Source organism: Mesocricetus auratus, unplaced genomic scaffold (genome assembly GCF_017639785.1).
Source record: "Mesocricetus auratus isolate SY011 unplaced genomic scaffold, BCM_Maur_2.0 Super-Scaffold_100011, whole genome shotgun sequence".
Lineage (NCBI taxonomy): Eukaryota > Metazoa > Chordata > Mammalia > Rodentia > Cricetidae > Mesocricetus > Mesocricetus auratus.
Genome location: NW_024429195.1, coordinates 2,081,850 through 2,093,970, shown reverse-complemented (window position 1 = coordinate 2,093,970; position 12,121 = coordinate 2,081,850). Strand labels below are relative to the sequence as shown.

Sequence of the window (12,121 nt, the reverse complement as noted above, 5' to 3'; positions counted from 1 at the left end):
AGCCTAATACAATCTACCCGCAAACCCTTCTGCCCAAACTTCACTCTGCTTTAGGTCAGTAGTGCGCCTCTGCCCAAGATGTAGCCATCCTGACCAGATGTAGCCATCCTGACCCGATATAGCCATCCTGACCAGATGTCACAGTGCTACCCACATTGCAGCCTCTTCATCCTCCCCCTGCCTGGCAAGGCTCCAAATCCTCCAGGCCGCATCCTGCCACTCAGGTTCACCCCTGCACAGCCCTGATATAGGTCTTCATCGTTCCTTAGCAGCTTTACTGCAGGAGTGAACTTGGATTGCTTTTATTTCCTCCCTCTTCTCAACAGTCCACCCCTGCGGTCAATTCTCTTTCTAAAAAGACCGTTTCATGCCGGGCGGTGGTGGCGCACGCCTTTAATCCCAGCACTCGGGAGGCAGAGGCAGGCAGATCTCTGTGAGTTTGAGGCCGGGCTGGACTGATAGCCTCCAAAACAATACAGAGAAACCCTGTCTCGTAAAAACAAACAAACAAACAAAAAAAGACCGTGTCATAATCCATTTCAAAATGCTTCCATGACTTCACGAATCCCAAATCCTCTTGGAATCTAAGTGGAGTCTGTTTCTCAGACTCGTCTCTACTGCCCCACAAGAAAAAAAAAAGTTATTTCAATTCCTACCCAATTACACCGTGCCCTCCTTTGCCTCCCAGAAGTGTCCTTTTCATCCTCCTGCGGCTTTCCCATCTTATCCTCGAGAACAAAGCCTGTAGCTTCATAAAGTTATTGAGTTATTTGTACTTGTCTCTATGTATTCCATCAACACTTCTTACAGAGACTTGGGGCTCCCTGGCTGCCAGGGACAGACCTGGATGGGAACAACCTCATCCAGGGAACTCTGTTGTCACAAGACAACCCTTGAGGATGGAGTGGGACATGGGGCAGGAGCGATATGTCCACGGACTTGAACATGATTTGTCCTCTGTCTCCTCTACTTATATCCGATATGGGTATACCACCTTCTCCCCCTACGCCTGAATCTTGCCAGTGAAGCCGCGATCAGGAAAACTGGTAGCCGCATCCCTAGGAGAATGCATCCTAGAAGAAAAAGAGATCTTTGATTTACTAGCTTCAGACCAAGAAAGAATGGCCAACGTTAGGCAGTGCCCAACCTGTGAGACCGGAAACAGTAGCGGAAAGAGGAAAATAGCTTAGCTCAGCTCAGCCATGTACCATTTTGTTGGAGAATTTTCCGTAAAGGTGTTACAAGCATGGCTCCTGAGGAAATCATTGAAGCAGGAAGATCGCTCAGGTATAAAACACTTGAGTTCCTAGACAATGACTTGTCGGTGCCTTTTTTTTTTTAAGATTTATTTATTTATCGTGTATACAATGTTCTGCCTGCATGTATGCCTGCAGACCACAAGAGGGCACCAGATCTCATTACAGATGGTTGTGAGCCACCCACGTGGCTGCTGGGAGTTGAACTCAGAACCACTGGAAGAGCAGTCAGTGCTCTTAACCCGAGGCCATCTCTCCTGCCCTGTGACTTGTGGATGCTTCTAAAGAAGACGCTAAATCTCTCTAACCAGTCACAGAGCCTAGAACGATGCAATAAATGCTGACTGGATGAACGTGACAACCCAAAACGTAAGATAAATTATTTAGTACGTTGGCAAATATTACTGTGTTGGTCGCTGGGGATACAGAGACCAGTGGGATAACCCTGATGTCCAAGAAGCATCTCAGGGACTTCCACAGAGGCACTCATGTCAAGGGGAACACGACGGAGCAACAGAGTCCACAGCGCGGTGCCGTCCACAGACTGGCAACCATGCTCACCATCAATCTTCTTGCAAAAACCCGGGGTCACTTCCATAATTAATATTTCAATTATATATTTCATCTCTTTGCACTGTCAACATTTTCCCGTTCCAAACGAAGTTAAAGCTATTAATTAAAAAAAAAACAAAAACAAAACTTTGTTTCCTTTTGTATTCGGAAAGCAGTATAAGCATCGTATTTTCTTTTTAAACCCTAACTCCCTACACATTCCACTGATTATGGCAACAGGGAAACGTGTGGCACTGAGAGTCAGAAGAGAAGGTGTTGTAAGTGTGGAAGTACACACACTACTGTGCTTTCGTGGCAGCCAGAAGACAACCTCCGGGGTGGGCCTTCACCTGTCTTGTGAGACAGGGTCTCTCTTTTTTGTTGCTGCTGCTGCTCATTCCCATGTGCATCAGGCTAGCTGGTCCATGAGGTTCTGGAGCTCTCCTGTGTCTGCCACCCATCTCACTGGAGGAGTGCTGGGATTCCAGGCGCATACATCATCCCCAGTTCTGCATGAGTGCTGGGGATCCGAGCTCGGGCCTTCAGCTCAGTCTTGTGCAGCAAGTGTTGTACCCCCCTGAGTCATCTCGTCGCTGGTTACTCTTAGAAGTCTTTCAATATGGTTGATGTGTGTGCAACACACACACACACACACTGTGCATTCCAATCTTGAGAAAAATAGTTTATTGCATACGTTTCAAAAATAGAGTAGTTCTATAAAACATAAATCAAGCATTCTTAATGTGCATGGTGTATGTGGAAATCTCAGGAACACTACTTTTTAAAAATCTGTTCAAAGGCATCTGTCTATTACTTTCTCACTTTGTGTTTGAGTCGCATTCAGAGATATCGCTTCCCTGAAAGATCAGGAAATTAAGGATATTTCCCCACTTCGGGTACCCACGGCTGTTCAGGGATGTCAGATGTAGGCAGCGGCCTGGTTCAAGAAGGCTGCCTGGGCCCTAACCATGAGCTCGTTGTTCACGGCCATCCCCTCTGGGAGAATCAGAGACTTCCCAAGGCCGAAGCCGGGAAAGCTTTGGCCATTTCCCCAAGCTAAGTCCCAAATGAGGAGCCAGACCGTTGGGAGAACTGGGGCGGCTTGCCCTTCTCCTTTTCCACATCTGCAAGATTATTCCAAAAATCACAATGAAACATAACGTGGTTATCCCTTTCTTCGGAAATTCTTAGAGTGATGAAAAAAATACTTAATGAAACAAAAGCCAGCAGCCTATTGAAATCATTTGGGAAGGGTGCCTATGGCCAACTGCCAACTGCCCAGCTTCCTGCTGCCTCTGGGAAGGTTCTGATCCAGGGCTGCAAGGAAAAGAGGGAGGTTCTTAACAGACACTCCTCACGCCTTCCCTTCAGCTATCGCTGGTTGATACTGGCCTTGCATAGTAGAGAGTTAATTCCCATCTTCTGTAAGAGCAGAGCCTTCGGCAAAGTAGGGGCAATGAGAAATTCTCAAAGGCTTTTCATATCTGGGAAAGTAAACTCACTCAATAGTCACAGTCAGTCTTGTCTCATGTTTTAAAGAGTAGTTTCCTGGGTTGTCTTTTAAACACCTACTCTATTGATTCTAATTTATGGCATTAAAACCAACCACAATAGGAAGTCAATACAAAATCCCCATAATAATAATATCATTCTTGCAATTATTGTAATTGTCATGTTATTATGTTAGGGAGGTGGTCCAGTGACTACAAACACTTGCTACTCTTGCAGAGAACCTGAGTTCAGTTCCCAGAACCCATGTTGAGTGGCTCAGAACGGCCTGGTACTCCAGCTCTTAAGGACCTAACAACCTCTTATGGCCTCTAAGGGCATTTGCACACATAGGAACATACACACAGATAAAATACTGTAAAAGGGCAACGAGGTTAAGGATGGAATAAGGTAAAAGAGATGACAGTTGTAACAATAATGCAAAACAATGATCTTCAGGGGGCAGAAAGCTCTCCTAAAACAAAGCTCTGTGTGTGTGTGTGTGTGTGTGTGTGTGTGTGTGTGTGTGTGTGTGTGTGAGTGTGTGTTCAGGTATCATCAGATCCCCTGGAGCTAGAATTATAGGTGGTTGTAAACTGCCTGATGTGGGTGTTGGAAATCAAACTCTTGTGCTGAGAGAGAGAGAGAGAGAGAGAGAGAGAGAGAGAGAGAGAGAGAGACTCTAAACTGATGACCCTCTCTCCAGCCTCACCCTGACCTCCTTATATTCTATTGAATTAACAACTTTCGACATCACACCCATACGAGACACTGCTGCTGACGTGTTACTGTTGTCCCCAGTGCTACCAGTGGTTGAAGGAAAGAATTGTAAGTGAAGAAGGGAGAAAGCAACAAAACAAGCTCAAAGACCTTTCTCCGATCGCTGAGCGTCTGGGATGCACACTGCCTCAGCTGGCTGTGGGTAAGAGAAATTACCAGGGGATGGCAGAGCGGGTCTGGATTGGGGGCAACTTTCACTGAGATGACTACAGATGTACTTTTCTGTGGCTGACCCACATCCTGCCATGGTAACATGTCGACTGTGGGGGCAGGCTGATCTCAGGAGCATCCATTTCTGGTACATGCAGCAGAGAGCCAGTTATTCAAAGCTTCCCAGAATTGTCTGTATGCTACGACCTTGTTTCTTCCCTTTCTCCTTATAAGATGTTACGTGAGAACACATTGGTGAAAATACAACGAGAGAGAAAACAAAGTTAGGTGGGGAGAGAGAGAGAGAGACAGACAGGGGAGACCTGGGAGGAGTTGAGGGGAGGGAAATAATGAAACGTATTATATGAAGAAAATTTAATAAAAATTTTAAAAGGAAATACATACATATTCAAGTGTCTGAGGTGAACTGTGTCATTACACAATGACACCCATTTCTTCTGGCTCAGGCTCCTTCCCCGGCTGACACCGAGCTAAGGTTGGTAAGAGGTTGAGAAACAGGGCTACAAAGAGACCCTTGGCTCCTGCCGCACTGAAAGCTGATACTGCAAGGGCAGCTTCCCCTGGAAACTTTTCAACCAACAGCCATGAAAATTGTTCTTCTCATGCTGTGTGGCCCGTGAAAGGTCATAGCCACCCCAAAACCACATGCACTGGCACTGCCCATTAAAACACAGCGGGAAGTCCTTATTTTGTTGTGGCTGGAGTAAGAAAGCCACACAGGCACTGGAAAGGCGGCTCAGTGGTTCTGAGTGTTCGCTGCTCTTCCAAAGGGCCAGAGTTCGATTCCCAGCACTCATGTCTGGCAACTCACAAGCCTCTGTAACTCCAGCTCCAGGGGACCCAACACCCCCTTCTGGCGTCCACGGGCACCTAAGGACACATGGCATACATTCACACACACACACACACACACACACACACACACACACACTTTTTTGTTTTGTTTTGTTTTTGGAGACACGGTTTCTCTGTGGCTTTGGAGGCTATCCTGGAACTAGCTCTTGTAGACCAGGCTGGTCTCCAACTCATAGAGATCCACCTGCCTCTGCCTCCCGAGTGCTGGGATTAAAGGCATACACCACCACCGCCCGGCCACACACACCTTTTAAAAATATTTTAGAAGTAAAACAGGAAGAGGTGAAGTTAATTTTAATAATCCATTTGCCCCCAGATTACCATTTTGACATATAGAAAAATTAATGAGGTTTTAAAAATACTCTTTTTCAGCCTGTTTTCAAAGTACAGCATATATTTTACATAGGAAGCACCTTCAGCCTGAACATGGACTCAATAGTCACACATATTTAGTGACCCCCCCCCAATTGATACAAAAGCATTCACACTTGCAGGGGTTAGGGGAGTGCCAGGCTGTGTTATATACACTTCACAGTCATTGTCTTACCTTCTTAGGCTCAGAACAATCCTGTGAGGTACATGTTATGAGGAACCCTGTCTCACAAATGTAACTGGATGATTTACTTACAATTGGCATGGTAACTGAGAAAGGAATAGAATAGGCGTTAATTCCAGGGCGGGGGGGAGGGATCCTAATGAGAAACAGCAGCAAATAAGAAACACTGGCCCAGAGAGACAAACAGCCCCAGGGTAAGGCCTGTGCAAATAAGTGACAGAGTATTTGTTGATAGCTTGGCTCCCCTGTGGTTAGAAATTTAAAAATCACAGCAAACAGTACTAGCAAAATGGAAACGAAAGTTGGAGGGATGGCCTGTTGGGTAGTGCCAAGGCTAACGACCTGAATCTCATCTCCATCTCCAGAAGCCATAGAACTAGACATCCTAGGCTTGAGGTTTTCTTAACACACACAAGAAAGATATATTCTACTGTTGTAAATAAGATTTTAGGTGGCAATATGAATTGAGTATACTTGGCCCTCCATACCCACAAAATCAACCACCCGTTGACATTATATTAGGCATTATATGAAATATGGAGATGACTTAAAGAATACAGAATGTGTATGCAAATGTTGTACCATTTTATAAAACAGAATTGAGGGTGCCTGCACTGCGGGGAAGTTGGAACCAATTCCCCACAAATACCAAAATGGTTAATATTAAACTCTGGAAGAAACAGAAGAGTATCTTCCTAGAGAGGAAACCTTTTAAAAATTTAGACTTCTCAGGATGTTAGAGATCCATGACGTACTCTTTGTACAGAGCTTGGGTTTAAATGGATACATGCTGTCTTTTCCTCCCTTCCTTCCTTCTGGGCCCTAGATCAATGGTTCTCAACCTGCGGGTCATGACTATTCACAGGGGTCGCATATCGGATATCCTGCATATCCTATATTTACACTATAATTCATAACGGCAGCAAGATTGCAGTTATGAAGTAGCAACGAAAATAATCTTACTTGGGGGTCGCCCCAACATGAGGAACTTTATGAAAGGGCTGCAGCATGAGGAAGGCTGAGAGGCATTTCCATCGATGTTTTTCTTGCTTGTCATCTTCTTGGCTTTCCAAACAAGTAGTTGTTTTTACTCCACGGAATTATCAGACCCGAAAAGGAATGAATTCCAAACTTACTGTCTTTGATCTCCAAGGACAGCCTGTGACTCAGGGCGGGGGAGGCTTCCAGCAGGAAACGAACTGCTTGGATCTGCACGGTACTCCCAGGTCGCACTTGCCCAGGAAGCAGCACTCGGCTCACTGGCAGCTAACAGGCAACATGGATGTGTTTGCCCGTGACGCCCAGTTAGACGGGCTTTTTATGAAGAATCAGCTGCAGGTGCTCCCCATGGGTTGGCCAGCTCTGCAAAACAGGGTCTCTTAGACCCGCAGCCCTTGGAGGAATCAAGTGTTGCTGGAACAGGTTCACTGCTTTGCACTGAACTTCCACCGGCTGCAAAGGGAATTCTGAATGCAAAGGGAGACGGTAATAAAGCAAGGGGGGGGGGGGGGAGTGCGGAGAGAGCATCTAACATGACCACCTAAAGGATTCAGGGATTGATTGCTTCAAAGGCTCAGTCCTGGAAACAGCTCAGAGGACCGGCTGACAGCAGCTGAGCTAAAGGAGGCAGACGTGCTGGAGATGAATCAATCACCTATGCTCATGTTTCTCCAGCAAACATTTAATTAAGAGGGTCCCGTGAGCCGGGTATGGAGTGGGCTGCTGAGCATCCAGTTCAAGAGAACCACATCCCACAGCCTAATGGGCAAGTTAAGAGAGTGCATCGATGTGAGTACAGGGTTTATAGTTCTGAGAAGGATGTGGGGCTAGGGGGTTAATGTGCAGGGCACACGAGCTGGCCTGGAATTCAGGGTAGGCTTTCCAAAGAAGGCAGGACTGCCGGGAACTTCAGGGGATGAGACGTTAATGAGGCAAAGGAAAAGGTGAGGGCTAAGGTGTATTCCAGGCCAGGGGCTCCCAGAGGAGGGGACATCACTGATGTTTAGGAACGGAGATTAACAAAGCAAGTCCGGGCAGGGAACCTTGAAGCTGGAGTGGCGGCAGAATCAAAAACTACGATCTGCCAGGGTAAGGAATGCATGTCGTCTTAAAGGAAAGTGGTCTTGTCAGGTACGGGCTGACGTCAGGAAACGTCGTACTAGGGAGGCTGCAGCTGGGAGTGAGGGATCTGTATTAAGGGAGGGGAGGGGCAGCCCAAGCCAAAAATAAATGAATAAATAAAAGTAGGAAAACCAGTGATTCTAGGGAGAGCTACTGGAGGCTGAATGAGGACAGTGTCAGCAGAAGACGGATGGACCAGAGCGGTGATCCTCAAGTGTCTACGCAACAAAATACTACGAAACAAGGAAAAGGATACACCCCACAACACGGAAGCACCTGGAGGACATGTGCATGCAAAGTGAAAGAGACCAAATACAAAAGACAATGTCTTTATTCTATTTAAATGAAATATTCGGAAATCTGATCAAAAAAAAAAAAACCAGTAAGTGACTGCCTAGGGTTGAAGTAGGACTAGGTATCAATCGATGCCTGCAGGCATCAGGGATGGGAACATTCTACTAAAACTGAATTTAAAACAGCAATGGTTATGCTCTAAAATCGCTGAGGGCTGGTAAGCTTTTTAAAAGGTAGTTAATGTACACTTTAAAACGGGTAAGATTCCTTTTGATAAGTTAATTTCTACCTCAATAATGCTCCCCCCACTTCCCCTTAAAAGTTTAAATTCTCAGGCTGGAATATAATTCAGTTGGCAGAGGGCTTGCCTAACATTCGTGAAGTCCGAGTTTAAGTCTCAATACCACATAAACCCTGGACAATAGCACAAGCCTCTCATCCCAGGATCAGGAGGTAGGGGACAGGGAAACAGAAGGTCATGGTCATCCCTGGGATACAAATAAAGTTCTAAGACAGCCTGGGGTTGGGGGGAGTTATCCAGAAGTACTTAGAAGCTCATATCTCAAGCCAGGATCTTCTAAGTAAAAAAAAAATCTTTTGAGCCGGGTGTTGATAGTGCACGCCTTTAATCCCAGCACTCGGGAGGCAGAGGCAGGTGGATCTCTGTGAGTTCGAGGCCAGCCTGGTCTATAGAGCGAGTTCCAGGACAGCCTCCAAACAATACAGAGAAACCCCGTCTCTAAAAAAAAATCTTTTGTGAGGCATAGACAGGGTTTGCCCCAAGCCCTCCACATGACTCTGCTACATCCAAGGATCGGAAGCCAGTGGGCTAGAGAGACTGGAAGGAGAGACAACCAGCAGACACGGAGTTTAAAAGGGGAGGTAGAATCAGAAAAAGACAATCCTTGAAGAGTCCAGATTTCTAGAACGAGAGACCAAGATGCTGACACTGAGCCAAATGGCACCGGCAAAGCGAGGCCGTAACAGGACTTCGGAGCCGGAAGGTCCAGCAGAAACAGGCAGTTCCATGCGAGGGTGTTCATTGCAACCGGGGTGTTCCCCGGGGGCCCCGTGATTCCAACACTCTCCGGAAAGCCGTAAAAATCACAGCAAGTTGGAGATCAGCCTGGGCTACATGAGGTCCCATCTCAAAACAAAACAAAACAAACGAACAGCACCAAAGGAGAGTAGGCCTTATGCCATTTGAGGAAAAAGGGATGACCGAGGGCCAGAGAGGTTTATCAAGATGGCAAAGGAGGGGGCATGTGAGGCACCCAAACCAAGAGATTCCATGGTTCTCTCCAGAACACTCCACTACCGTCGAGTAGAAAGCACAGGCTCAGTTTTGATGGGATTTGCTACAGCAGAGAGGAAGGACTCGGGCTTTGAGAGTTGGTTTAAAAATAAAAAAAAAAAAAAGCAACTGAGATAACCAATGCAAAGGTTGACAGGTGAGGAAAAGTGACACCATGTAGAAGACAGAAAGGGAGCCTGGCAGAAACAAGAATCCAGACATTATTCCTTGGTGAGCAGTACTGGGTATTTTTCAGGAACAAAGTGTTCCTGAGATGGGTAGCTACTTGTATTGAACTCTGGTACTTGGGGGCAAAATACTAGAAAGCCAGAGAGAGCCACAAACTTACTATTCAAATGCCTAGACTGATTGCATTAAACTTCTGAACATCTGAGGGATGCTGTCCCAGTTTTAAATCCCAGAGAACACCATGTATCCTGTATCTGATACAAGCACAGAGAGAGACAGAGAGACAGACACAGAAACATAGAGAGAGAGAGAGAGAGAGAGAGAGAGAGAGAGAGAGAGAGAGAGAGAGAGAGAGAGAGAGATTAATAAATTTGGACTGTAACGGTAGTTGGTGCTTACAGATTATCAATAACCCTGACCCAGTGCTCTGTTCCTTCCAGCCTGGTGCCTGAGAAATGAGGGCGTGAGTTCCGTGCTCCTGGGATCATCCACTCCTGAGCAACTCATTGAAAACCTTGGTGCCATTCAGGCAAGTATTGCAGCCATTTCTAGCAGATTCCAGGAATGCTACAATGTGTCTCCAGGCAGTGTCCTGGACAAGGCATCCGTGGACAAAAAGCCATAAGCAGCAACGGCACAACTCACACAAAACCTGGATCTAGGGATGTCCTCTGCTTTAACAAACAAGTTTCTCAGGTTCCACCGCAGCTCATTTTTTCTTTTTTTTGTGGGCCAGTGAATTCCAATGTCATACCTGACAACTGACTTCCATAGGTCGAACCATAAAAGCATGTGTAACTGCCTGCTTGAGACGTTAACACTCAGAAGACAACCTCACATCATTTAGTCATGTGCTCCTGCCACAAACTACGGCCAACATACTGTGCCAAGTGAGTCCTTCTCGGTCATCTATCAGCACCCTGCGATGCTCACTCATCATACCATTTAGGATACGCGGTGGTTTGGTAACTGCCCGTGCCCTCTGCGGGACTGAAAGGCTGAAGGTCAGAGACCTCTCGGCTCTCTTCTCCACTGATTTCCCACTTTCTACTATGCGGCCCTTAGTTACCACTCCAGAAGTAATTGGGGGAATACATTCCCGTTTGGAACTCTCAGGATCTCATCCCCCTGAAGACCAGGGTCTGGATTGAGAGGCTGCAGCAGCACCTGGGAAATACGTAGAAGCAGGAAGAGGAAGGACATCTTAAGATGCTTGGGGGGAAAGGGGTGGGGTTGGTGGTCTGACGGGGATGGACACCTTCCTTCACCACTGAACACAAGTCCTGCCCCTGCCCCTCTCTGCCTTGCCGACAGTCCTAGGAGGAGCCTGCCCGCTGCTCAGCCATAACCTGCTGAAACAAGGGGAGGTGCTTCCCTCTTGCTCTCTGGGGAATAGACTGTCATAGCTTCTCCTCTATCCATCTATTCCTAAGACAAGTCCCGCCGCCCCTCCCAAAGCCAGAGATGAGGGTGGAGACAAGAGTATTTTTTTTAAAAAAACCCTTCTAGAAACAGACCAGAATACACTGGACACTTAGGTGGTATAGACAGCTTGCCTAGCCATCTTTCTCGGGACGGGGCAGTAGGGGTGATTGTCTCTGTTTCCAAACCCTGCCCACCCACAGTTTCTCCTAGACTCTGTGGGATCTGACCCTTCGCAGCAAACGCTCCCTCTAATGAACCATCTCTTTCATTTTTCAGTTAAACACTGGCAAAAGATACAGTTACACAAAGATGACAGGGTAGGGGCACAGTTTGCACCCAGAAGAATTAAAGTTCAATTCAGGGATTTCAATTCCACTCATATATGGGGTACTGACTGCATCCGGCGTCAAGCCAGACAGTTAGGTAGCTTTGCCGAGTTAAGAGTGAGATCCTGCCCTCAGATGCCTGGAGGGCTAAGGAAGAGGTAACTAAGAAATCCACACTTTAAAGCCAGTCTCGGGAGAACTCACAGTGAGGCACTGACAACACCACAGGACACAAGATACTGTCCAGTCTTCGACAAGTCTACATGCATGCTAGGAAACTGATAAAAATGTACAAAATTTCAGATTCTGTAAGGGATACTAAGCAAACAGAATGTTGTACCAAAGACCAAGCAGGCCTACTTGACATAGTATCTTTGCAAAAGCCCCCCTCCCTAAATAGGATGTTTATTCTGAGTCTTTGGACTGATTTACATGCCTCCCCACGGCATGAAGAGAAACTCAGGAATATACTCCGGGAATAAACAGAGCAACGTAAGGAAGCTAGCTAGGCTGGGAGGGAACATGGCTTGTAGGTACAGAATCCTTTATAGGACTTAGAGAGAGCAGATACACTTCATTGTGAATGTTCTGAGATTCCTGCGGCTGCCCCCCAGGGAAAGCAGGATGCAGGGCTGTGGTCATCACCTAGGCAGTGGAAGTGGAGTGGACAGATCTGCAGATTTGGGAAGGGCAGACGAAAATCTTGGCAGGGAGAGAAAAGCAGAATCCCTATCAGTCTAGCACTGTGATGGCCGGATCCCAGGGGAAATCACAGCCAGATCTGCAGATTTGGGAAGGGCGGATGAAAAAATCT

At 46.7% G+C, this 12,121-nt stretch overlaps 1 protein-coding gene across 3 annotated transcripts in view; it reads left to right on the top strand.

The window, feature by feature from the left end:
• Nucleotides 1-12,121, top strand: part of Kcnab1 (potassium voltage-gated channel subfamily A member regulatory beta subunit 1) — a 384,414-nt gene that overhangs the window by 367,978 nt on the left and 4,315 nt on the right. For all 3 annotated transcript variants that reach the window (XM_040754343.1, XM_040754344.1, XM_040754345.1), the window contains exons 12-13: nucleotides 4,098-4,218; nucleotides 9,997-10,085. In XM_040754343.1, coding sequence (XP_040610277.1) covers nucleotides 4,098-4,218; nucleotides 9,997-10,085 — 210 coding nt within the window. The remainder of the gene's footprint in view (nucleotides 1-4,097; nucleotides 4,219-9,996; nucleotides 10,086-12,121) is intronic.